Source organism: Physcomitrium patens, chromosome 21 (assembly GCF_059467195.1).
Source record: "Physcomitrium patens ecotype Gransden chromosome 21, ASM5946719v1, whole genome shotgun sequence".
In the NCBI taxonomy this organism is placed as follows: domain Eukaryota; kingdom Viridiplantae; phylum Streptophyta; class Bryopsida; order Funariales; family Funariaceae; genus Physcomitrium; species Physcomitrium patens.
In genome coordinates this window covers 12,814,311-12,841,441 of record NC_143430.1, presented here as the reverse complement: position 1 = coordinate 12,841,441, position 27,131 = coordinate 12,814,311, and the positions used below count along the sequence as shown (strand labels likewise).

The 27,131-nt window shown below is 41.7% G+C and overlaps 5 protein-coding genes across 10 annotated transcripts; 3 read left to right on the top strand and 2 right to left on the bottom strand.

The window, feature by feature from the left end:
* The first annotated feature begins 10,018 nt into the window (after window positions 1–10,018).
* On the top strand, window positions 10,019–12,996 carry LOC112273996 (uncharacterized). Of its 4 annotated transcripts, none has more exons than XM_024503119.3 (5): window positions 10,019–10,856; window positions 10,969–11,016; window positions 11,266–11,335; window positions 11,473–11,623; window positions 11,828–12,996. In XM_024503119.3, the coding sequence occupies exons 1-5, from the start codon at window positions 10,841–10,843 to the stop codon at window positions 12,419–12,421; spliced, it is 879 nt and encodes a 292-aa protein (XP_024358887.1). In that variant the 5' UTR covers window positions 10,019–10,840; the 3' UTR covers window positions 12,422–12,996. The 4 variants fall into 4 exon arrangements, with proteins under 4 accessions (XP_024358887.1, XP_090101949.1, XP_024358889.1 ...); XM_090245823.1 differs by having other exon boundaries at window positions 10,969–11,041; XM_024503121.3 differs by lacking the exon at window positions 10,969–11,016 and having other exon boundaries at window positions 10,020–10,647.
* Window positions 12,997–14,828: 1,832 nt separating this feature from the next.
* Window positions 14,829–17,063, top strand: LOC112274057 (uncharacterized). Of its 2 annotated transcripts, none has more exons than XM_024503207.3 (2): window positions 14,829–15,773; window positions 15,890–17,063. In XM_024503207.3, exons 1-2 carry the CDS (start codon window positions 15,261–15,263, stop codon window positions 16,640–16,642), a joined length of 1,266 nt encoding a protein of 421 aa, XP_024358975.1. In that variant the 5' UTR covers window positions 14,829–15,260; the 3' UTR covers window positions 16,643–17,063. The 2 variants fall into 2 exon arrangements, with proteins under 2 accessions (XP_024358975.1, XP_024358976.1); XM_024503208.3 differs by having other exon boundaries at window positions 14,830–15,773; window positions 15,947–17,063.
* A 1,497-nt stretch (window positions 17,064–18,560) lies between these two features.
* LOC112274405 (uncharacterized) lies at window positions 18,561–21,368 on the top strand. The gene has a single exon (XM_024503869.3). It carries the CDS (start codon window positions 18,873–18,875, stop codon window positions 20,808–20,810), a length of 1,938 nt encoding a protein of 645 aa, XP_024359637.1. The 5' UTR covers window positions 18,561–18,872; the 3' UTR covers window positions 20,811–21,368.
* Window positions 21,369–22,720: 1,352 nt separating this feature from the next.
* Window positions 22,721–25,095, bottom strand: LOC149986769 (uncharacterized). Its single transcript, XM_090245603.1, has 3 exons — window positions 24,959–25,095; window positions 24,651–24,851; window positions 22,721–23,214 (listed from the first exon to the last, which is right to left on the bottom strand). Exons 1-3 carry the CDS (start codon window positions 25,026–25,028, stop codon window positions 23,054–23,056), a joined length of 432 nt encoding a protein of 143 aa, XP_090101729.1. The 5' UTR covers window positions 25,029–25,095; the 3' UTR covers window positions 22,721–23,053.
* On the bottom strand, window positions 22,721–27,064 carry LOC112274456 (uncharacterized). 2 transcript variants are annotated; one of them, XM_073529631.2, is made up of 4 exons: window positions 26,751–27,064; window positions 26,049–26,275; window positions 23,805–25,652; window positions 22,721–23,456 (listed from the first exon to the last, which is right to left on the bottom strand). In XM_073529631.2, exons 1-3 carry the CDS (start codon window positions 26,855–26,857, stop codon window positions 25,156–25,158), a joined length of 831 nt encoding a protein of 276 aa, XP_073385732.1. In that variant the 5' UTR covers window positions 26,858–27,064; the 3' UTR covers window positions 22,721–23,456; window positions 23,805–25,155. The 2 variants fall into 2 exon arrangements, with proteins under 2 accessions (XP_073385732.1, XP_073385731.1); XM_073529630.2 differs by having other exon boundaries at window positions 26,049–26,299; window positions 26,751–27,061.
* Window positions 27,065–27,131: the final 67 nt, after the last annotated feature.

Sequence of the window (27,131 nt, the reverse complement as noted above, 5' to 3'; positions counted from 1 at the left end):
CTACGTGGCGACATTCTATAGGACCTCCAATATGTATTGACTTTGTAGGACACATGCTTTGACTTACAAGGCAAGTTTTTCTACGTGTGGGCCACATAGTTAGCTTAATCTTCAAGCTAACAACATGTGTGGCACATGGCCAACTTCTTGACCATGTTTCTAATCCAAAAAGTCAATTAAAGACACCTATGAAGTCAAAGCAGCATTTAGGAAGTTTCTAGGAAGCTTCTATATTAAATATTATAGAATTAACTTACTTTTATCTACTTTTACTTACTTCTTCCTATTCCTATATGTAATTATTAGCTTACATGATTATGGCCGTGACATTACCCCCCCTTCTAGAGACGAGTTCCACGAGGAGCGGTCATCATATGTTGAAGAAATCTATGATGCGACGAATTGAATTCGCCACATACTCTGATCTCTGTTCTCTTCGAAGATGATTGATAGGGCCTCTCAACCATCGGTAGTGTCCCATACCAGGGCGGAAAGACCACCCAGTTATTTGATCATTATTGAGGCCTTCATAACTTCCTTCGAAAAGAATATTTGGAACACCATCTGGAGTTGTTCCTACCTCTAGCAAAATCACCAAACATCGGGAGTCCCTTCCCAAATCGTGATACCAAACGCATTGTATCTCACCATCTATTCGAGGAAGAACATGTCGTTCTTGAAGATGTTCATCTCGATTGCGTCGTCTTGAAGGTTGTCACAATTGTAATGTCTCGTCCGGTAGGTCAGCAAACGAAGGTTCTTGAGTTGAATCCGCTGGTTGTTGGCTCTCCATCTAATTAGCGTCACAAATGCCAAGAAGTTACAAACAAGGATAGAAAATTGAATGTTATCTTGCCTCAATCTTGTCTCTTTTATAAGAGAGATTTTCATCTTGGTTTCGATGGATGTCGTTGATGAAAAACTTTGACTTTAGCTGATGCATTTGCTAGATTCTTGGATGGCTCCCATGTGCGTTTACTAATATCATATCCGCGCCAATGAACAAGATATTCCAGCTTATTTCGGCGCCGCCTTGAGTCTAATATCTCTTCCACCTCAAATTCTTCATTATTATCTACTTCTATAGGAGGCGGTGGCATTTGTCTTCTTCCTTGTATATCCACTGTCTTATATGGTTCAAAAAGAGATACGTGGAATACAGGATGGATCTTCATTGACTCCGGTAGATGTAACCGATATGGAACTGGGTTGATCTGTTCAGAAACAGAAAAGGGACCAAGCCTACGATAGTCCAACTTGTCACAAGGTCGAGTAGTCTTGATATTGCGACGAAGTAGCCATACCTTATTACCCACATTGAGTTGTGGTTGCTCCTTACGATATAGATCTGCGTTTATCTTTTGTCGTTCTTGAGCTTCCTTCAATTGCGTCTTCATTATTGCATGTAACTCTGACAACCGATTTGCCATATCTTCTGCTGCAGGATTATCAACTTTTGAAAAATCAAAAGTATCAAGTCGTGGATGATAGCCATAATGGCAGAAGGGTTGTCCAATCATCTTATTGGTAGTTGATAATACACCTTAAATATTGCTCCAAGACTTGGTTTACGCGCTCTGTTTGTCCATCAGTTTGAAGATGGAAAGTTGAAGATAGTTTTATGTCCACTTTTAAAATCTTGAAAAGGGTCCTCCAAAATCTTGACACAAATTGAGTTCCCCTATCCGATATGATATCTTTAGGTAATCCATGATAGCGATAGATATTATCAATGAAAAGCTTAGCTGTTTCTTCACCTGTGATAGATTTTGTACATGGCACAAAATGTGCCATCTTGGTGAAACGATCTACTATCACAAATATAGAATCATAAGATCTTGAGCTTGGAAGATCTGTGATGAAATCCATAGAAACAAAAGACCATGGTTGTTCTGGTATAGGTAATGGCTGAAGAAGTCCGTAAGGTCGATGACGAAGAATTTTTTATCTTGAACAAATATCACATGATTGTACAAAGTCTTTGACTGACTTCTACATTTGTGGCCACCAAAAATCTCTTGATATGAGTTCCAAAGTCTTATTATATCCAAAGTGCCCTGCTGCTGGAAAGTCATGACGTGCTTGAAGAACACGTAAACGTGCTTCTCCTTCTGAAACATATAGGCGTCCTTCAAAATATAATAGATTATTCTTGAACTCGAACTTAGAAAGATCATGAGACTTGGAAGAATTATTCTCGATATCATGAACAAGAGGGTCTGAGGACATACTGGATTGGATTTGCTTAAGAAAAGTTGAATCAACAGTCAATGTTGATTTCATTGCTCAGAGATGAAATTGCTCCGGTTTCAAGAGGACCGTTCTTTGTTGCTCAAAAGCTGCATCTCCTTCTTTTGGTGCAAAATAAGAACGTCTAGATAGGGCATTGGACAAACCTTGTTGTTTTCCTGGCCGATAAGTGATAATGAACTCGAATCTTGACAAAGACATACTCCAACGAGCTTGACGACGATTCAATACGCGTGCTGACATGAAATACTCGAGGTTCTTGTGATCTGTATACACAGTGACTGGACTAGAAGCGCCTTCTAGATAATGATGCCATTCTTGAAAAGAATCCACGATCGCAAGAAGTTCTTTATCGTGGATCTCATAATTGATCTCGGCTGCTGAGAATTTTCTTGAATGAAAAGCTATCGGATGAAGTTTGTCATCTCTTCCCATTTGTGATAAAACTGCACCCAAGGTAAAATTTGATGCATCTGTTTCCATAAAAAATGCCTTGGAAAAGTCAACATGATATAAGACTGGTGCAGAGACAAACGATGTCTTCAAGGCTTCAAATGTTGCTTCCGCTTCTTGATTCCATTGGAATTTATCTTTACTAGTCAAGCGTGTAAGTGGAGCTGCAACTCGTGAGAAATCTTTGATGAAGATCCGATAGTAATTGGCAAATCCCAAGAAACATTGGACATCTCTTACCGTCCTTGGAATCTTCCAATCCATGATTATTTGGACTTTCTTAGAATCCATCATGAGACCATCATTTGAAATGATGTATCCTAAAAAGTCAACTTGAGTAGTGTGAAATACACACTTTTCCATCTTGGCGTACAATTCTGCATCTCTAAGTTTTTGTAATACTTGACGAACATGTATTTCATATTCTTCGACGTTCTTAGAATAGATCAAGATATCGTCTAGATAGCAGACGACAAAATTGTCTAAGAATACATCATTCATGAGATGTTGAAAAGCAACTGGTGCATTCGTGAGTCCAAAGAGCATGACATTATATTCGAAATGTCCATACCTGGTTCGAAACGCAGTCTTCCATTCATCTCCTTCTTTGATCCGTACTAGATTATATGCTCCTCTTAGATCTATTTTTGTATAGATCTTAGCTTGATTCAACTCGTCAAGGAGTCCTGATATCAAAGGTAATGGATACCTGTTCTTGATTGTGATCTTATTGAGTCCTCGATAATCAACACACATTCGTAAAGATCCATCTTTTTTCTTTACGAATAGAATTGGAGCTCTTGCTGGAGATTTTGAATGGCGTATGAAATTCTTCGCTAAATTCTCGTCAATATATGTCTTGAGTTCAGCCATCTCATCTTGCGATAAACTGTAAATTGGTCCAAATGGTGGTTGAGTTCTTTCCTTGAGGTCGATTGAACAATCATATGGGCGATGCTCAGGAAGAATATCTGTATTTTTTTTCTCAAAAACGTCTTGATACTCCTGATATTGACTTGGAATGCTACTTGAAGTCTTTACGTTTTCAGAAATAGGTGCAGTATAAATAGCAAAAGTTGATCCTTCTTTTGCTGTGTGTATAAATGCTTTTGCACCTATCAGTACGGGTTTTACTATACTAGACTTATAATTTTTTACTTGGTTGGTAGAACTATTAATAACGCTCTGGGAAAAGTCAAGTTTACGCAAATTCCAATCTATTCGAGGGTTATATTTTTCTAGCCAGGATAAACCTAAAATAACTAGATTGGACGGGGATTTAATTATGTTAAAAGCTATGTAGCTATCATGACCGTCTATTGTTACTTTTATAGGATGAGTTTCATGAGTGACATCTCTAGAAGAGAAGGGACGACCATCTATGACTTCTACATGTACTGGTTTAGGTTTCTGTACTAAGGATATTTTACGACTTTTAAAAAATTGTTCATCTAAAAAACATGCTGAGGCTCCCGAATCTAATAAAGTAGAGGCTTTGTAATTCTTAGGTCCTAAATATAAGTCTATTATAAAACAAGGAGAGGGTTCTGAGGAGAGGATAGGACCTTCATTAGGAATTGTATAAGGTTCCAGCTGCACGATCTCTATTGTAGCTGGACGAATCCGTTTTCCGACATGTTGTCTTCTTTGACCGTCGTACCCCTCATTTTATAGTTGCGTCTTTTCTTTATACAATGTTGAGCAGTGTGCTTAGGTTCTCCGCAATATAAACATAATCCTTCTTGACGACGACGAATCTTTTCTTGCTCAGTTAAGGGTTTAAAACGTACCGCGTCAATTTGCATGTTTTCTACTTCCGAATGTACGTTTGGCAAAGATGTTGATGTTGCCATTGAGTAATAACGTTGAGGTTCCCGTGAATGATTCTCGGATCAAAATTCGAAAAGTCGATTATCACATTTTACCGCAAAATCGATTGCTTGACTCAAAGTTTGAGGATCAGGTAAGTTGAGCATCAATTTCTTTACTTTGTATTGCAAATCATAAAATAATTGACTGATAAGTGCAGCATCATCCCACTTGATGTCAATTGCAAGTTGTCAAAATTGTGAAGCATACACTGTTACTGAGCGATTTTCTTGTCACAGAATTCGGATCTTATTTGTTGCAACACGAATTGCATCGTGTTCACCATACATAGATCGAAACTCCGCCAAAAAAGCTTCCAAATTGTCCAATATTGGATTTCGTTGTTCAAGAAAAGACGAAAACCACGATAATGCAGAACCAGAAAGTAGAGTGCCAATAAACCTGACTTGTGATCCTGGAGTTGGATAGCTTTGCGGTTGAAGTTCAATTGCCAATTGTACTTGATTGATGAACCCTCGAAACTTTGATCTCATACCATCAAATTTCTCAGGTAAGGCAATTCTTGGTTCTCTAGTGCTTATAGGGTGTTGTACAATTGGAGAAAGAACGTGATTTGTTGTAGATGTTGAAGCAGCTTCGATCATCTCTATATCCCAACTTTCTGCTATTCTTGTTCTTTCCTGTGTTGGTGAATTGAGTTGATGCATCGCAAGCATTAACTCCCTCATTTGCTCTTGCATTTGTGCCATTTCACTCTTCATTTCAACAAGCTCTGCCATAATGACACTAAGAAGAAAAATTTGTTTGATATTGCTTAAGACAAAAGAAAAGAAAGACTTGATAACAAAGAAGATACTAAGAATAATATCAGTTTAGAAGTGGGTAATCCGCAAACTTCTAATATGCTTATGTCTTGTCAAGAAAAAGGGGTAATCCACTCTTACTCAAGGAAAAACAAAGCTCTGATATTGTAAGTGTACTCTTGTCAATCTGTCAAGGATATGAACTCGATGAAAAAACAGTTCAGACAAGTAAGCCTTCACTCAAAGAAAAGTAACAAAATATGAATAATAAGTATGTATATTGAAAAGAGAAACTAGAATGGCTATTGCCAAAAGACAAGAAAACTAGAGACCCTTGAAACTAGACTAGAAGCAAGAAAGGAGTTGACAAGAGTGAAGAAGCCTTCACTCTTGTCTCTATATATACTATCTAACTAGGGGCTACGTGGCGACGTTCTATAGGACCTCCAATATGTATTGACTTTGTAGGACACATGCCTTGACTTACAAGGGAAGTTTTTCTACGTGTGGGCCACATAGTTAGCTTAATCTTCAAGCTAACAACATGTGTGGCACATGGCCAACTTGTTGACCACGTTTCTAATCCAAAAAGTCAATTAAAGATACCTATGAAGTCAAAGCAGCGTCTAAGAAGTTTCTAGGAAGCTTCTATATTAAATATTATAGAATTAACTTACTTTTATCTATTTTTACTTACTTCTACCTATTCCTATATGTAATTATTAGCTTACATGATTATGGCCGTGACAATCATAGCCGGGTTAAACCAATGGGTATCTTACGAAGTGTTCAAACTATAATTGCCAGTATTGTATATGAAATCGACTATATCATCTTTCGATTACAACGTTCGACTTTATCGTTTCTAATTTTATTGGGACGACCCTGGTTTTATCAAGCAAAGGCCAAAAATGATTGGAGTCGGGGTACTTTGACAATTGGCAAGGGCAGAGACAAAATGGTGTTACAAATGTACCCAGTATACTATCACGGGGAGTCTCAATTGCCAGCATCTCAATTAACGTCAGACAATGAGCTTAGCTCTGATGACGACGTAGTAGCACCAATTACGGAGGCGCTCGTGGAGGCAGCACTACACCTTGGAGTAGTGTATCAATGTGGAGGTCGGGGGGAGTACTTGATATACCCGACGGACTCGAAAAACTCAGATTATGTTAGTACCGATTGGATGACCAAGTATGATGTGCACCATGTTAGTGCCTTAGATATAGGATTCAGTACTTCATACATGTCGAACTTACCGACTGACTTTAAACCAGCGCAGGGGTTGAAATAGAACATCACCGTTGCACCTTTATGTCAAACTATCAACTTGGCGACCACAGCAGAACCTCTGACGATTAAGGTCTACGAAGGTATTAAGGAACAAGAGTTGACCTGCTGGACCGAATTTTTCTTGCATCATAAATTTGCTTTTGCTTGGACTTATGATGATTTAAAATGTGTTCCCGCTGAAGTCTATGAGTATCATATCATTTTAGAGGAGAACGCTAAACCGGTACGGCAGAGACAACATCGCCTTAATCCTAAATATTCCCTCATGGTGAAGGAGGAATTGGACAAGCTTCTTGCGGTTGGTTTTATTTACTGTGTACCAAATAGTGAGTGGGTTTCTCCAATCGTGATGGTGTCGAAGAAGAATGGGAAAATCCAAATTTATCAGGATTTTTGAAAACTTAATGCGGCCACCAAGAAAGATTACTTCTCATTACCTTTCACAGACAGTATGGATAACATATTGGTATTATCACCAGGTAGTAAAAGAATAGGAGTGGGGCACCAGTTAAAGTCATTCTGTGGTGTTATTTTGGATTGGCTGGAGTGCCATTTTTTTGTATTTCTTAAGTTTTTGAGAGTAGTAGTTCCAAATAAAAGTTAACAGTGAAGAGCCAGTCACAAGAAAGTGAATGCATGGTGGAGACCCACAGGCAAGAACTATTCCAGGCTTGCAGTAATTCAATTTTGGAACTGGAAAAAATAAAGGGTCAGTTGGTAATGGAACAAGAAAAGGTCAAGTTATTGGCGCAAGAGAAATTGGTATTGAGTGACCAATACAGATGTGAAACGGAGCGGTTAAGGACTGAAATTGAGGCCTTGAATGTCGAGGTGACAAGATTGGTAGAGGATTTAGTCAATATTAGTCAAGTACAAGTATCGACGTTGCCAGTTCTCGAAGTTCCAGAAGAGAGGAGTCACTTTCAACGCCAGTTGGAATTGAGAGATGCCTAGATTCTGAAATTGGAAGCTCAAGTCCGTGAACTGGGTGAGTGCAATGAAGACCTTTCAGCTCACTTGAGACAGAAGCCGATGGAAGGATTGGAGGAGGATGAAGATTTGCAGTTGGAACCGGAATCGGTGGAACCAATAGTAGATACTGTGGCAATTGATTAATTAGATAGGCCAGAGGGATCGTAATTTTTGTAGAGTTTTGTTAGATAATTTTTAGATAGGTATCAATTGAGTGTTTGCGAGGACGTTGCATAGTTGGGAGTGGGACTATGTAGAATAAGTAGTTATTTTTAGAATGTAGATACCTAGTGTGTAGTGTAAACAGGGATAGATAACTGCTGAAAAGGTGATTCAGCAAGTAGAATAGATGAATAGTCAGGAAAAGTAATTATCAACTGTAGTATAGGAGTTGGTATCTCGGGGTAGTATAAGGAGGATGGGAGAGGGGAAGAAAATGCCAAACTACGATAGTACTGAGCCGGGGATAAGCTTGGTGCTATCTCTTCTTATTAGTTTTCTTGTTTCTTTTGTGCTAGTGTTGATTCTAGTGAAGAGAATCGATTTAATGAATTAATGTTTGATTTACGAAGTTGTTTATAGATCATTGTTTATCAATTGTTGTGAAAGATTGAGGACGTATAGAAGTTTTCAGTCACTGTTTATCGCAAGGTTGTAAGTTTAGTGGAGAGGAATTGTAATCAAAGGAATTGTCTTGATTAGATTCTGTGGATTGGAAGTTGTTCGTTCCAAGGTTTGGGATATGCTTGTGTGTTCGTGAATTACATAGGGTACTGAAATCGTTGTCGTGGATGTTATTGTATTGATATGAGAGAGTGGACAGTAGGAGGAAAAGTTAAGTATTCTTTGGTATGGTAAGCATTCAGCAGTAGCGGTTAATTGCATGACCCTAACAATTGGAGCTCATATACATGGTCATTCCCCATGTTCGAATCCCCCTATATGGGTTTATTCTGGGAGGTTTCTTCCGGAATAAGTAAAACGAGCAATCACAAAACCTTCCCCCCAGTTATGCGGATCCAATTGATCCGCCTTATCCTTGCCTTTGCTGCCCAGTTGAATCTTCACATCCATCAAATGGACAAGAAGACAACCTTTCTCAATAAGGTCTTGCATGAAGAAATCTACATGCGAGTACTAGAGGGCGTGTCTCCCCCTCGCCCCAGCTTGATGTACAAACTATGCAAAAATCCCTACAGATTGAAGCAATTCCCTAGCAAATGGTTCAAAATCATCAATTAATTCCTACTCACCATCAACTTCACCTATTCGATTGCGGATGGAAATGTTTATTACTTATAATAAGCAGCAGATTTTGCTGTGCTCACCCTTCACGTTAAAGATACCCTATTTATGACAAACAACCTTCCGCTGCTTTATACAATCAAGGCTCAACTCCATGAGTAATTCTTGCTCTTTGACCTCGACTATGCCGAAACCCTAAAACAACCTATTCTTGTTTACTGCGACAATCAGTCCGAGTTAGCATTAGTGGACACAACCAGGTTCTATTCCAGAACGAAGCACATCTCTATACGTTACCACTTCATACGCCAACTCGTGGCTCATAACAAAGTCGTGTTTTAATGCTGCCCAACATACACTATACGTGCCTACATTCATACAAAATCACTCTCTAGGCCGAAGCTTGCCCAGCACTTACCCTTGCTTGGCCTACTTGGAGGAGAAACCCCACCTTTGCGATGATTTGGTTAAGCGGCCGTGTTGGAATCAAGATTAGAATTAACCAATTCATCCATAAGGGCTAGAGCAGAGTGAAACGTCGCGACAATATCCGTCGCACCTCCCTTGAGTGGATAAACAATGTACACACAATATTATTCATCTAATTTTACTTGATATAGAAACTCTCAGATTCACCTACATCTAAAAAGAACAGTTTTAGCGACTCAGCACGATTCAGCAGCAGGAGCAGTTGGGAAACATCAGCACCATTGCCTCTAGCATTGACGGAGGATCTAGGGGACCGATTCAGTGTGTGGTCAATGGGACGTCGACACATGGTGTCGCACACATCAGCCGCATATTACTTGGATCCATCCCGACATTCAATCCTTCAGTGTGGTTTCAGTATCGATGTTGTTGTAGACATCCCCGCAACGACCCACGTCCCTAACCTGGAGTTATACATGCACACACACACACACACACACATATATTTATATATAGTCTTCTCTCGTGAGTTCATGGTACGAGTGCACGGGGAAGGGTGTCTCCAGAGGGCCGTTGCCTGCCTTGAACAATCCGCCCAATGAACGTTTTGAACTTCCGATCGATCTGTACAGGCCGTTAGATCTCCTCACGACTACTTTCGCCAGCCCATGCTTTTTGATGTCCAAGTGAGAATATATGGCTCATTTGCAAGGCGTTTGGAAGCCGAGAACCGGTTCCGTCAGATAATAAATGGTGCAACCTCGTCTGCTGCCATGCACAATGTCGCCAGCTTTTCGCCATTTTGGATTTCATGGATTCCTAAAGTTCGGATTATTTTCTTGCCACTGTAGCAGTAGTTGAGGCTCACGAAGTGCTTCTCGCAGACTTCTCAGCCTGAGTATACTGGTGGATTCGCTAGATTGTTGCGATTTCGTTGCGTATCTTCAGCTACTCCTCGTGTTTGTTTATTTTTAGTACATACCATCTATTCATCGGGTTCCCCGCAGATCGTGCAAATATTGGCTCGATGCGAGGTCACCTTCGGAGCGACAGAGAATTGTGTGCGAGTCTAGCAAGTGCAGTCTTGCGCTTTGAAATCCGCAGATGTGCTAGCGTGGGGAAGACCAAGAATGTAGATATGTCTGTGTGAGGCAGCAAATTATCGACGCCTTCACAGAGTTCCCAACGTCATCTTTTGTGGACTCGGACACTACATTCTTGGGTTTTATCACTAGTGGCAATTGTATCGGGCACCAAACAGGATAGATCTACAACAGGAGGGAGAAGGACTACCTCCAATCGAATCACGAGGGGAAAGGCTTTTCTGCATAAATATCTCAACTAGTTTATGTGGCTTCAAGGACCCGAGGTAATGAAATTTGCTTCATGCACGTGCGTCTTAAGGTTTGCGAAGTAGAAGTATGCTCTCTTTTCCCGCCGGCTGTTAAAAGATTTGTAAGACAACGCGTGAAGAAGCTGAAGCCTCTGCAGCCAGACCATCAACTAGTTCAATTGTTAGAACTATATAAGATTTTCAATCCATCAGGAGTGCGCCTTGGGGTATGCGCCATTCAAATGGTGAGTAACCTTGGCGCCTAATTCAATTGAATCCTCTCTTGCCTCGTGAGCCGTCGTCGCTAGTGTTCTTCGATTCCAAAACGACATAATATTTGGTGAATGGCGTGTACAGGTCACACGCTTTCTTCGCCCATGGAATACTTGGGGCGTTTAGGGCTTGGTAATGAATGCTCTAGAACTTGCAGGTTTTCTCACGTTGTTTATCATGCATCTACCTCCTCCTTTGTTTATTTTTTGGGTAACTGGGTCACTTGTAGCATTTTATTACGGTCTTAAGCCCTTCCAGTATGTAATTGACGTAAAACAAGTGCTCTCTGTGTCTTTCTTTACACCCTTGAAGAAGAACTGAGGCCACCTTTATTGTAGCATTGCGTTTCGAGCTCTCGTCATAGGTTGAGCAACTGTGCAGGCCCGAGAAAGAACAGAAAGGAGCGTGGAATGTCTCAACGTCACCCTGCTGATTCGAAAGAAACGAAAATGTGAGGGGCTGGCTCTTCACACCGATCGCAAACCTAGGCGCTGATTCTGACAGTCTTTACATTATCTGTACTAATGGGTGAAGCATTGACAATGTGAATTGAACTCTGTCGCGTTACTCATGGTGTGAATTCTCCAGTGGTGGAGTGCAAACCGGCGCAGACAGGAGCTGCAATATTCGAGCCTCCATCCACACAGTCAACCTCCAGCAGTCCCCAGCATTGAAAACCAACCTCGAGCTTATTATCAATCACCCACTCGTCGCCCCTTACGAAACAGGCCACGAGCAGGTATGTGTTTTGTATGATACATTTTTTTGGGTCGCAAAAGGGTACCGCTTGAGCTCATTCAACTTTTATATATGATGATGATACCGTCGGTAACCGAGGCTGCATTTTTTCAGCATTACAGTCGCTGTCATTTTAAAAAAATATACCTAATGTACCAAGATGTTGACCTTAATACCAGTGACGTGTAATTCAACTGCGATACAGGAGAATTTAGAAATCTGGGACCCTGCATCCACGGCTGCGCCACTGAGGTCAACCGCGACTGACGTGACAAGTGCCTGGGGACAATTCTTCCCAAGGACAAGCGCCTCAAGCCAGGACGCATCATTCGACACAGAAAAATTTGACGACGATCAGAACGTTCAAGCTCCACCATACCCGCTCGCGAACCATAGTTTCGGCCGCGGTCCTGGAGGACGCCACGCTTGGAAAACCTTACTATTCTGGAAGCAGCCCACGAGATCACCAGGCATGCAATCGATCACCGGCAAAGCAGCCTTCACCCCTCTCCATCACCACAAACTTGCTGCTCTCGCACCAGGTCACAAGTCAGCCGGCGACACCTCCGAACAGATATCTCCCCCCACTGCAGCAGCACCCTTGTACATCGATGAGTCCTCCGCTTCGCCCGTTCAACAATCCTCCCAACGCCGAACTTGGTGCGAGCCTTTCCGTGGCTGCAAGCTCTCCACACCTCGAAGACAACCCCCAGATGGTTTCTGTAACATGTCGCAGTATGTGCTTCTCGATGATCATCGATCCCAGCGCCTAGTATCTGGCCCACTGTACCTCGTCTAATCGTCAAGACCTCTTCCAGCTCCCACCAGCAACACAAACATGAATCCATCAGTAAGCACATCAGTCTCATAAGCACTCAAGCACCCGATCAACGTGCAATTCCTACTCAAATCAGTGGAGCGATGGTTTCCGGTCTTCGATGCAACCAGTTCATCGAAACGGTTGTGGTTGCATGAGCTTGAACCTTTTCTCCGTCAATTTCACGCGAGTAAGCGTTATATTTGCGTCGTGCTAGACTTGAATTCCGGCGTCGTCAGCTCATTACTGAGCTGCATCAATTGAACCCACATGCCAATGCAGCCATCGCTGCCAGTGTTAGAGCAATATGAGCAACAAAGTTGCCTGGAATTGCTGAACCCATCCATTTCCCTCCAAAACTTTTCTTTCTTTCTTTCTTTTTTCTTTCTTTTTTCTTCTTTTTTTTAAAATCTAGGTTTTATCATACGAGGAATTGGATCATTTGCATTTATTTGAAACACTGGACTAGTTTATCATATTGAAACTGTATATTTTTGACACGATGAAATGCTCATGTGGATGTGAATAAAGGAGCTTCTGGATGGTTGTATTCCAATTGGGTGATGCTTGTACTTTTGTGAATCATATGTGAGTGTGTGTTTTCTTGTTTGTTTTTAAAACCTAGATTTTAATTATGGAATTAAGGAAGAAGCATCATTTTTGGAAGTAAAAATTGGGCAACTGTCCGAATAGTTTGTTGAAACTTTGCAGGTACTCAAACAGCATGTATCATCATACTTTTGTAAATTGTTTTTGGTTGATGAGGTTAACTGATAAGACCCTCTGCAGACAATAACTTGAGATGAAGTGCTTGAAAGATCATCGCTTGTTACATTAAAATGTGAAGAACAGGGTTTGTCTTTTTTATGCTATATTTTTATCTTCAGTTAAGCTAAAGTAGGAGTATCATGTTAGGCTATTGTTTGAATCTTTATTTTGCTTGAAATATCGCTTTATTGACGAATTAAGGACTTTTCAAGTTAACTAGAACATTTAATATAAAAAAGGTAATATCATAACAGTACTAAACTTGCACATGGAAACTTAATATGGCAATGAAACAAAATTGTAAAATAAGTAGAACTGAAATCTTCAAGATGTTTAAAGAAGTAACAAATCACAGTAATTAAAGTGAGAGAGTTAGAAAGTGGGAGCTTAAGATTTTTGAAAAAATGAAACAAAATAACGAAATAAATAAATAAATACGGAAAATTTTGTTGTGAATAATTAGTGTATAAAAAAAGTTGTTAAGGAAATAAAATAATCATAAAAACTATTTCAATCATATTAGTTTCTCATATTATCCTGAAGATATTAAACTATTTTTTCAAAATGTCAGATTTTTGAAAACTTCAGGATTGTACTAAAAACTTTAAGTAAAGTACCGTCCAAGTGACAGTTTTACCTATGAATGCATTTAAAATTTCTATTTAGCATGCTAAGAACTAGAAGTTAAAAATTCATTGAATTTTTAAGAATACCTCATCAAAATTTTAGGTTTCAAGTGTTCATATAAAATATGAAAGAAAGATATAAAACTCATAGGACAAAAAAAAAAAAAAAAAAAAAAAAAAAATGCACACACTGCAAAGCTGAGTTTTAACCATCAAACGATTTAATATAATGGGTTCTCAGAACGCCCAATTGCCCAGGCAATGTGGGTGCCATTCAGTGCATATTAATCACACAACAAGGGTGTACAAAGAAAGCATCAGAAAAATGGATCCAAACATGAAAAGTCACAAAATAAACAAAACACACAAGTATGCTCATTACCAAAAAACTAATGTCAAATCCTTCAAGCACTAAAATACCATAAAAAGGGTGAATCAGTGGAAGCATCAAAATGATGAAGCGAAAAGTGAAAGTGGGCATTGCAAAAGTGGCAAGTAAACCCATAGTTGACAAACAACTCTTACTCCACCAGGTTCCGGTTTCATTTCCTCAGTTTCTACAAAGCTAACGACTCAAGTCGTTTAAATCTGCTCAAGTAACTGATCTACGCAATACACACAATTTCTTGATGATCTCATCACAGTTTTATTAACATTTGGATTGCATCTCTGGCTACTGAAGACGCATGGACCCCACTTACTCTTGCCTGGTTTTGTACATTCGGTGTGAGGACTTCTTCCGAGGTTCTGGAGTGGAACATACATAAAGCAAGCTTACCTTGGTTTCGAAGTATTGAGACCCATATAACCTGTGAGATTGAGTGAATCCTCGGTTGAGTAAGGTTGCAGATAAGCCGCCACGTCTTCACTGTCAGTCCCCATAATTTTCATAACGTTCTCTAGCTGAAGCTTTCAGGGAAGTTGAGCTGTTAAGTCAGCTTGCATTATTTGCTGAGTGCTTGAATTTAAAGGAAGCCCAAGTATGGATTCGAAATCAATCCCCACAATGACCGGCAGCTTGTTCTAACGTCCAAGCTTATCCTGATGCGGTGCAACGACTGACTGCAGACAGACGTTATTAAACTTGCTACCAGCTTCGCAGCGACGTCAAACTTGTCTCGCACTTCTGCTTCATAGCTCAATCACGTCATTGCTGGTGGTTCGAGATAGCATCGTTGCTCACATGTAACTCAACATCCTGCATGTTGTGCGGCTGCTAGAAGCCCTTCTGAAGCTTTCTGTTGCGCGCAGCTTATGCTACCTTGGTCCAGAGACATGAATTAAGGGATAAACTTCTGCTCCTGTGTTTGGGTGGGTGGTAAAGATCACGCACAGGCAGAGGGCCCATATAATATTTGCCTCCTCAATGGACGATTCACACAATTGCTCAACAATTTGAGACAGAAGTTCATGACATTTGTGCATCCATGTTCATGGCTACCTCGCAAATCTCACGGGAGCTACCCCGGAAAGTCTTCCTGAATCTCAATGAACTATCTTCTCTTTCCGCGCAGCCTCCTCGCCCTCCCACAACGCGATACTACTACAGCAACGTGGTGGCCAAAAACATCAGCTACATCTACCGAGTCGTCAAGGAAGGAGACAAGTTCGTCTGCTCTCCTGAGGCCGGGGGATGGCCACGGCTCATACTCGCCAGTTCCGTAGAGATTCAGCAGAATTTCAAGCTTTTGGTGGATGACGACGTTGTGAGCAAGAAGTTTGATCCTCGACAACAACCTGGGCAGGTGCGTTTCCCGGACCTGGAGGAGTTGCGGCTGGAATGGCAAGTAGGATCCGATGTTTACTTCCGCTACTGCGATGTCATGACTCCAGGAAAAGTGGCTGGAAGGTTCATTTGGAGGCAACATGGAAGCTCAAAGAAGCTACGCTTGGTGCTGTTGCTGCAATTGCCAACAAATGAACTCATCTTGAGCAGCCAGGTAAAACCATCGCTCGAATCTCATCAAAGCTGGCTCGCAACTTAGACTTAAGTGATCCTAGGCGAATTCGGCCATTCATTGAATAAGGTTTTAGAATGTCGTCCTCCATGACCCAGGTGACGGACCTGGTAGCATCAGACCGGTCGGTTAACAAGGAGGAGGTGTACATCCAGGGCATAAGTCTAATCAGCGTTGTGGCAGCCCTAATTGCGAATGTAGCCTACATGGCGAGCGTGAGCCCAATCCGCGGCAACGACGTGAGCCGGCACGGCGTCGCGGTGGCGTCTTACTTCGCCGTCCCAAAGGTCTTCCTCTTCTTCAACGCCTTCGCCTTTTACGCCTCCGTGTTGGCGGTGGTCCTAATGGCGGCGTTCATCCCCATCTACGGCACGGCAGGCGAGTGGGGCGCCATCTTCCTCTCGGGCTCCGCTCCTGTGGTGCTCAGCCTGGTAGCGTTCTACGTCGCGTACATGGTGAGTGCGTGGGCGGTACTTGATTCCTGGGGTACTTCGCTTGGAATCACACTAGTAGGGGTCCTGATGGTGGTGTACATGCGCTTCTGGGCCACTGAGCTGATGCACGGAAACATAGACACGGATCTCAAGGTCGCGCCGAGGTCCAGCCCCTGGGACTGGTACAACAGCCGCTTAGAATCAGGAACCGAGATCGTCCCAGTGCCTCCGGCATCGCACTCGTGCTTCACATGGCACCGATTATCACAACCAGTGTCATGCGCCATCTCGAAGATTCGGCAGTTCGTGTCGAGTCCCACCATTTGGCAGGTATCAGTGCTCAGCACGGTGCCGGAGAGCCAGAAATCGCGCAACAGACGGCAAACCCTGCTTATGCATCTAGAGAACACTCGCTAGATCGTCGCCTGATACATTCACCATTTCCAAATCGAAATAGTGCTAATTTTTTCATTGCAATTCGGTGCTGGCAATTGCATGCTCACAGTGAGGTCGTGGACTTCCGTATCCACTTGCTCGGTGCAGGCAAACCATTAGGTACTTCACCTCTTAATGCTGCCTTGATATTAGCAAGCTGAATCTTCGCACCCTAATCTCTGCAGTTTTACCTCGCAAAGCATCGCTTAACTCTCATTAATCCTCACCCAGTTAGTGCATAAGGATGAGTGATAAAGTTTAATCCAGCGATTAGTGAACATGAAGATTAGCACTGAAGATTAAGAGTGTTAGAATTGACCTAGTTGTTTGTATGCCGGGAAAGGACCATAAAGCCACTGAAAATATTCCAGGATCATAAAGAATTGGCCATTTATTGTCTTTATTTATGGATGGTAGTTTCCGACGTGGCTTACAGATGTGTTAATGAGTGAACTAAAATCAAACATACTGCTGTGAGTTGGTCATGTTTCTGTTTGAAGAAGTGAAATTTGAGCAAGTGGATTGTGTTATGACTTACCAAGTGTTTTCTGATAATAGAGTGTGTTGTGATATATTATCAGCTTTTGTGAGTATGTGTTTGTGTGTGTGTGTGTGTGTGTTTTTTTTTTCTTTTATTTTTTCTTTTACTATTATTATTATTATTATCTAAGGATGTTTGTTTTCTGAAAGGCATTCTAGATGTATTTGATTGAATTAGCAAAATTTTATAGCAGGAATTTGTGTGTATGTGTGCCTGCGCATGTGCATGCATATATGTATATATATATATATATATATATATATTGCACACCTCTCTCAATCTATCTTGAAATGAGTTACTAGATAAATTATATGAAATATTGCACTATATCTATTCTATCATCAAACAGTCGAATAATATTACTTGAAATTCATTTGCATTTTTGTATTGGTCGCTTGTGATGCTATCATTCATGAATATTTATCTAATTCTTCATCCAAGTGTTTGCAATAAAAATCTTATGATATCAAAATAATTAGTATACTTATTAAATGAAATAACAAAAGAAAAATAAATCTGAAAATAATTTTTGCAATGTTATGACATTGACAATAATGTCATGAAATAATAATAAACGTAATTTACTGTAATGGTTTGTTAAATTATTCATATTTACATATGTCATGAATGTGTGCTTCCTAAAATATAAATTTGCAAGTGCCATGTGTAGTTACGATTAATGGCATTGTACAGTTTTTATTTAATTTTTGTGCAGATATACTATTATGAACGTTAGAAAACCTATGATTTGTTTTCTTATATATTTTGTTCTATTTAATAATCGAATACAGAATTCAGAACTAAAAGTAAGAATAATGTATTTGTATTATTATATGATGATCATAACATGTTAACAAGCATGTTTTGTATATTAAATATGTGTAAATTTAAAATATTTCAAAGTAATAAAAGACTATAAATTATTATTGTTGTTGTTTTACCTTTAATTTCAATTCAATTGTATTTAAATTCATTTTAAATTATTTTAATTACTCCTTTTCGTTTTTTTGCACACTTTATATTCACCAATATAATATTTACACTTGTCACATTATAATTTTTTTTTGGTAGAGTTGTTTACAGTTGTCAACATTACATCACAATGAATTGAAATACTTTGAGTTGGTGAATGTTCAATTCTCCAAAACACCATCTACCAAATAGTTCAATCAAAGTATCTGCAATAATTTAATAAAGACACTATACAAGGAAAGTAGAGAAGTAAATAAAAGAACGAAACAAACGAATCAACGAGTGCACTGTTACCGGATTTACAATCATAAATAATATAAAAATCAATCACTTTTTCAAACAAAAAAAAACAGAAAATAAATCGAAAACATTTTATCATGTACATTGCGGACGAAGCAGTCGACCATTGTCAGGGCTGCGGAACAAACCCATCTCTCACAATTGTCGCTGCAATTCTTCACCTCGAACTGTCGCAAGGCGGGAGCTTCGATTTTAGGGTTTAAGGTCGAATGATGAAGACGACGAGGTGGTTGTTATCGTCGTCGGTGGAGCCCAGATTGGATAAAGCTAGAGCGATCGCTGGGTTTTGTGGCGAGATTGATGAAGAACTGGGAAGCAGCAGATACGTCGAGTTTTTCTCCCTGAATAGTGCTGTTTTGAGGAAGCAGTGAGTGAGGTTATGTGGAGATAGATATAGCTATGGCGGAGTGGAGAAATGGGAGGTGGTTTGGACTTCTATGGTGGGCGTTCGTTGCTGTGGGTGTGTTGCAGGTTGAGAGCGCATGTGGGGTTGTGAAATCCGAGGGATTCGTAGAGAGTTTGATGTTGCGGCCGTTGCCGGATGGGAAGACGCTGGGGCATTTTCGGTTCGTGAATGACCTTCGGGAAGAGGGTGAGAATGGTCATCATCGTAAGCTGTTTCCGAAGGCGATCTATCAGATTGTTCAAAAGTTTCGCATCCAGGAGATGGATTTGTCTTTCACGCAGGGGAGGTGGAATCACCGGCTGTGGGGAGGATTGGAGGGGTTGGAGGCCTTAGGTGTGAAGCCCGGAGGAGTGGAACTTAGGGCGCAGTTCCGTCAATCCAACGAAGAGGCCGATGTGCTGTGGCGTAACCTGACCCATGCGTTGTCTGGTCTGTTCTGTGCTTCGATTAATTTCTTGGAGAATCCCGCGATGGTGTCAGAGTGGGGAGGGGTGCGCCAGGCCGGCGTTGGCGCTGTGCGACAAGGGTCATTGCCGAGGGAGACTGTCTGCACGGAGAATTTGACGCCCTGGCTGAAGCTTTTACCTTGCAGGGATAGAGCGGGGTTGGCCACTCTCTTGGAGCGGCCACGGATACACAATGGCAATTACTACTCTCTCCGGGTGCACGTCAAGGCAGGCCATGGCTCCCTCCGATTGGTACAAACCCTGACTGTCGTGTTGAAGTCGTCAGAAACAAGTCCTGCATCGAGAGGGAGGATCCTGGCTCCCGATGAAGATTTTCAATTTCGTCAGCCGAATTGGTCTCTTTCTACCTTGTTCGGCAGGCCGTTGATTGGAGCTTGTCCTCTTGCTATCTCTAGCCATGTTCACATGGAGCTTGAAGCCAGTCTCGTGGAAGAGTTAAAAAGAGCAGAGAATCAGACGCCGAAAATTTCACAAGATTCTCAAAACGAGGACCGTATGCGCAATACCGACGGGCGAGGAGATGGTTTGGATCTGAATTTCGATTTGGTTTCAAATGAGTATTTCCAGCTTAACCTGGCTCCAGAGGGTGTTTCGAAAGAATCATCGCCAACTGCTCCATCTCTTCTTCTCAGTTACGATGTGCAGAAGCATAGCAAAAGTCGCCCACTGAATGTAGGGATGTCCTGGAGAGCCCCGATTGCATGGTCTCCTCGCCAGGGTCCGTTTCGTGCCACGCAGTTCCTGACAGGCAGAGGGAATGGAAGAGGGGCGATCGTCTCTCTGGTGCACGCAAATGGAGATTCCTGTCATGGTTCCAAACGCAACACGCAGTGGTGTCCTGTAAGTGAGCTTGATGATGGCACTTCCCCTGCGATCGATATCACCACATTCCAGATCGTGCCATGGTATTTTCGACTGTACATGCACACGCTGAAGGTAGTAGTGGATGGGGAGCGAGTATCCCTGAAGAAGGGGTTGAAGCTGCGCTTGTCTCCCGCTGATGACCGCAAATCCCCAGCTGTCGTAGAAATCGGTCTCACCGTTCCCAGAAACACCAGCACGCTCGTCATCAGCGTGGAGTTCGACAAGGGCTACTTACGCATCGATGAGCATCCTCCTGACGCTAACCGCGGCTTCGACCTGCCGTCTGCTCTCTTTACCTTTGCAAGCTCTCCGTCTCCAGATTTGATGTCCAAGCGTGGAGCGGTTCCTAATCAGCTTGAAGTACAGGTCTATTCTGATAATCTTCTTGTGCTGCTTGCAACGCCGGACTTTAGCATGCCCTACAATGTCATCACTTTCACTATGACCGCTTTGGCTCTCTATTTTGGCTCTCTGTTGAATTCCCTGCGCCTGCGCACTGTGAGAGAGGACGGGGTCCTGCAACCAGCATCGCGATTTTCCACCAATTTACGAAAACTGGTAGCTCTCATCACTAGCAGGAAAAAGCTAAAGACTTTGTGAATTTCTTCAGCAGCGACCTGAACTCCATCATCGTAGGGGATTCTCCCTGCCACTCGTATCGCGTGTGGCGCGGTATTGCGTCAACATCCGAGAGTGTACCCAGACTTGGTCACGCTTCTGAGGTCCTCGTAGTGGATATCACAGATCGGATTGAGTTCCTGAACCCTCGAAGATTGCCAAGAGGCTTGCACAGAATATTTTTTTCTCATTGGGTTAAATGGCATGAAACTGATGGCGTCTCTTGCTGTACCTTACGCTCTGGACATGACCCCAAGGTCTACCGAAAATGACGACATTTGGCAATGTCAAGTGCTCTTTGTTCGCGACCAGAGGGAGCCATAGCAGAATAAATTGACTGGCAGACGCAGATAGGGTTTTCTGGTCTCTAAAGAGGGGATTTCACACGTTTTACCTGTCTTTATCATCAATGGGAGTTGGGTCTGCTGAGATCTGTGTGGACGGTAGTGCATAGTCGTGAGAGTTGCAGGACTCGTGAATTGTAAAATGAGAAAATATTTGATGCAACGAGAGTTCACAGGCAGTTCCCGTTTTGGTACATTTACTGGTGGTTCTGTACAAACAATCTGCTAGTCGGTAGTCATGGTTGACGTTTGGTTGTAAGTGGATCATGGATCAATTTCCCCGTCTGCACCCCTGATTTACAAGAATCCTAACATGTCATAAAGAAACATCATATGAGTATCAATGGACAAGAGTGACTATCAAGTGTACATGGACCCAAAAGCAAAGTTCTTATCTTTGAGAACCAATTTAGTATTATTTGCTGTCTTCATAGTGTGAAGGGGAATGGCCTTAGGCTCGGGTTGGGCCTGGGCCGAGCCTGAATCCATTCCACCCTACCGTTGGGCGGACCGCAGGCTTGGTGGTGGGTGCCGGTGCCACCGAGATTGGGGTTAGCCCTAATTATAACCTTTTAAAAATAAAATAAAAAAGCATACTAAACTGGAAGTAATATCTTAACGAAAATACAGAAACTTGAATTTGGAAAATAATTGTGAAAAGGTGAAAATTCTAAAGAAAATTAAATAACAGTATCTTGTGTTGTTTAAAAGAATAAAATTTCTAAAAGATGAATTTTTCACTAAAACGATAAAAATAATTGGCGTGTAAAAGTAATACTAATAATAAGTATTTGTATAAAAAAAGTTTAATTTTGGGTAGTATTGGTTATTGTTCAGAAAAAATTTAAAACATGTACAAAACTTGCTTTTTGTAAGTAAAATATATTCCAACCACAGATCTCAAGTAATAGATATTTTTTAATTAAAATATAAATATATGTTTGATTGCAAAAATATGTTTTTTTAATTTGAGAATATTTTTGAAAACATTGTTACATGCTTTACATTATTTAGAATTTAAAATTACTTTTTAAACAACATTATAGAATAAAATTTAAATTTTATATACAAGGGATATGAATTATTGCAAAACTATAGTTTGTTGTAATAATAATAATACCTATGTTTTTATTTTGAGTAAAATTTGATGCAATATGTTCAATTTGATGCTTTTAAAACATAGAAACATTACTGTTTAAAATAAAATTTATATTTTGGTTTACCCTAGGTGTAATATTAATTATGTTTGGAAATTTTATTATTTCACAAGATTAACAAAGTTGGGGAGAATCTATCTATCTTGTTGTTCACATCCACCAAAGACACACTTTACAACCTCAAGCAAATTCTTACCAATTCAAGATATTTACAAGGCATGTTATCATCGTAAAACTAATTTTGTTGTATATTTTATGCTAGGTAAATTTTATGCTTTGTGTAATTAAGTTAATTAAGATATTATTTAAATCTTTTATTCAGGAGATAAGTTGCGTGTAATAAATAATCACAATTAGAGTATCAATTCAACCAACTTGAGATTCTTAGTAGTAATGTAATCATTATAAGCTTGTTTCAAGTGCAAGATCTTCTTTCACATTCATTGCATTTTGCAATTTGAGAATAAGACCGAAAGACTTTCGCCTACAAGACGGAGCATGCTAGCGGATAAATCTTCGAATATAGTTCTTGCAACAGAGAATATTAAATCATTTAGTATTTTATAAGAGTCCATAAGCTGAATATACGTCCTCCACATCGAAATCGAAGCAGAACTCTTCAGGAAATGGGAGTGCAAGATCGTCGACATCTGTGTGAGGCACTAGGGACGTGTGGACTGCTGCAGTCGGGTCATGTGAACTTGGCACCCAGTCGCTTGGGCATTCATATCGCTCCCCAGGACCTGAAGCTCCATCCGGTGAACCCGAGCGGAGGAGATGATATGTTGACGTAGAGGAACTGGGCTCCACCACCGCCGAAGGAAGCGTGCCATGTACTGGCCCCATGCCAGAATACAGGTCTTGCGGAGCTCGAGAAACACGGCCCTGGGAATCATAGATTAGCTCCACGTGTCAGAAAGCGTATAGTCGATACATTTCTAAAGTAAGTTAGTCATAGTGCGTGACGGTGAGCTCCACAGATTCGTGTGCCTTTGGGAAAAAAAAAAAAAAAAAAAAAAAAAAAGTAGTGCTGTCGGCATATCTCCAGCTGGAAGGGCAACATTAGCCCAACCCTCAATAGACACCAGTAAGACCATTTCTCGTGGTCCCTACACGTCACGAAGCTCCTGTACACACAAATTACACCAACTTCGTCACTAATTCCTCATTCACATTAGCCACGGGCTTCCAAAACCGTCGACCCTCATTGCACTTGAACTGCTCTTTCATTCGTGCCAGAGGAGAAGATAGACAGTAAACGGAGAATAAAAAACAAACAAGTTAAAAATAAACACATCAGACTTCACAAATCAGACTTCACAAATCATCCAATTTGGCCACAATCTACACCAACAACAACCTGTAATCACCAAAATCCTCTACTGCTGGCGATGCTCTTACGTTTACAACATGACCCACGTATCTTAAGCTGGTCTACTATTCAGCCACAAGGCTGACAGTTTCCCGAATTGTACCTTCATTCTTGCTTGTAACATCGAAGTCAGCTCCATCTCGTTGCTCCACTTGAAATGAGAATTTGCTTTTGCTAGACCCCGTCCTTGCATATCGCTCCCAATTCCGCTTCCGTTTCCGCATGAACAGTTGGACAACCCAGAGTAATAGGGGAAAACAGAAAGAAGCGAAGGAGAGAGAGAGGATGGAATCAAGCCAATGCAGGGAGGAAATGAAAAGAACTGAGAGAAGTCTCTTGGGAACAAGGAAATCAGAAAAAATAAATAAAAGGGTACCAAACAGAACAAAAACAAAAATAAATTAATTAATTAAAAAAAAAAACCTAAAAGAAGAGGGAGAAAAAGACCAAATTTACACAAAAAAGGAACGAACAACCAACTCTCCACGCCAAGCTCTGAAACCAATCATCACGAACAATCCAAAAACCAACTACAGAAAACTGCCCTCATGCTCTGGTATGCACTTCCCACACACTGAGGTAAAGTAAAAAATACACACGCCCATCACAGGTTCCAACCCCTACCTCAAACAACTTCGCACCATACACAAGCTTCAGGCCAACAACATTCATCCCCAAATGTCACCAGCCAAAATAAGGTGCAAGGTATATAGAATAAGACGAAGAGTTGCTACGAAACCAGGACTGAAAAAAATTGAGATCGTTTTTGCACAAAGCCCTCTCCCTCAATGAAGTCGACCAAACAACGTAACAATCAACACAGTCTCATCATTCAAATTCATTCGTCATCAGCGCTTCAACTTTGAAGGATGCGTATATTCTTGTGGCTTTATGCCTTAACATGAATTTATCCTTACAACTACGACCAACATCACCTTCATTACCATACCATTGGATAGGAAACATAACACTTCTGCAAAAGCACTCTGCTTGGCTTCATCGGGTGTTATTACTGCTTTTGCAGCCTCTGAATCATACTGTGGGTTGTAGAATTCATCACTCAGAGGACCATGCCCACCCAAGGATCCTTTCGACAGCGCAGGTGCAACTGGGTTACGAGGTGGTTCACCACCTGAAAGTCGACGCCGTGCTTCGGTAATACAAGGAACAACAGCCTATCAGGCATCGGTACAGATATTGAAGAAAAAGACGCACATGTATGTCCCGCAAAATGACAAGGCTGGGTAGATGTATTACCAGTCGATGAGGAACCTGAAACAAAAGTATCCTTGTTCTCCATTGGATTTCCACCTCCTCGGTTTGTCATCTTCTTATTTGATCTGGTTTGACAATACTCGTGTACAAGACTGAGCCAACTTTCGTCCCAGTGGGTTGCCAGCTTCTTGCCTTTGATCTCCTCTTCCGTCAGCTGCCCGAACTCCTTCTTCTTGTCCTTACGCCTTGTACGTTTTTATAAGCGTATCCCACCTCATTCGACACTCGTCCTCTGTCCTCCCTCGCACGTTTTTCTTTATGACCTTCCATGATGCTTTATTGCCATTACGCTCGTCAAACTCAATCTTACCTTTCGCCAACTTCTGCGTTTCCTCATCAGTCCAATTCGGTGAACGTTTCTTCCGTCGTTTCTCGCCCCTGGTTTTCCCATTTGCTACCCAATCAACCTCTCCAGCTGGATCTCCCCTGCGTCTCTTCGGGCCCTCAGCTTTCCCTTTCGCTTCCTCATTAATCCCTCTAGTTGCAAACTCCGTAGAAGAATCGTCATCACATCCTTCGTTTTGCACCTGAATGACCTGACGTCTCCTTTGCAGATTTGTAACGGTAACAGGCCCTGGCTTTTGAGCATGTTGAGATTTGGAGATGCCCCTAAGCTTCCTGGTGGCATCGTGACCGGCGGAGTGACATTGATCCACTGCTGTGGCCTCCATCGCACCTACTCAGAGACATTCGCAATCAAAATTGCACTCCAACACGTTATCTCCACGACACACTTGGCGATGCAAGATCTACAACATGAAATCCATTCAAACACAGGATTTTCTATCTCGCAGTATAACGACAACCTCTACATGCCAGCACAAAACCAGAATCTTCATGCTCGATGCATAAAAGCAAGATTATGAGCAAGTCTCCATGTGCAATAATAACAAGGCACATTTACAACCAAACAGGGTGCCACTACACTAGCTATCCTGCCTTGTGCTTGCTCATAGCCTCATGGACCACATTTCTAGCTTGTCTACAATGCTGAGAAGCGCTCTCTCACGACAGCCTCGTCCATTATCCCTTACACCTGCTCGACATGCAACATTGTTTCAACCAGCTTTACCTCTTTCTGTCACATCCTTGTGACCAGAAGCTGCGTCAATACCATTCTCGTCGACGGCACTTTCTGGCCGCTCTTTCTGCATCTCCCGAGCTCGCGCTGCCATAACCGATTTGTCCAGCGTCTCTGGATATGGGAGACGGCTCTCCAGAATCATGGGATCGTCCATCACGGAATCGATTGCCGCTGTTACTGTAATTTGGATACACCTCCGTCCTCTTCTCAAATTACTGCAAACCGAAGCACTTCTTGAGCTGCCACAGTGAGTACAAATCTTAAACAAATCGCACTGAAATACCACACTTGAGACGTGTGAAAGCCGAATCCACCTTCAGCGCACTCGATGATCAATCATGAACTATATTCAAACGATCCAATCTCTTGTGGCTCGGCCCAAACATGTACACATCCCAATTTGTGTCCAGCAAGGGCTCTAGGATTTAGACGCACAAGTCACAGCCAATCAAACCCTGCCACTGTTGCAGCCGTGTATTGCATGATGATGCAAACAATCGAGGTAACATAGCTAGCGACGACAGCAACTCTACCCGGAGTAGTGAGGACATCACACAGATTTCACTCCTGTTATCAAATGCAATTGTGTGAAGAAGCTACCACTTCCTTCCAGCTAAAAGCATAACAGATTTTCAAGAGAACAAGGAATCAACAAGCACAGTGATGGGGTATGCAGCTTAGTGTGCTGACCTGGTAGATGCAACAATCGTGTGACGCCCTCTTCCAACTCCTGCCGACACCGCTTCAGTGCGCTGAGGTAAAGTTCCTACCACCAGGTTGGAATCAGGTCCGGGCATTCACTTCTCACCACTTCAACATCAACCTCTACGTCCGTGGTCGCATGACTGCCTGGTTCACCGTTCTTGCAAGCAATCCTGAAGCCCTAGTTCTCGAAGTCGTATCCATCGATAGGAGTCTCCCTCATTGCAAAGACGGAGACGCTATCGGAACAGCAACTGGGAAGGAACAGTGGTAATCGGAGGATGAAGGGACCCACTGCAGAGTGTCCGAGCAACTTGTTCACCATGCCAACTAATCTCTTGCGTTGATTTGGTGAATGCCTTGTTTGGA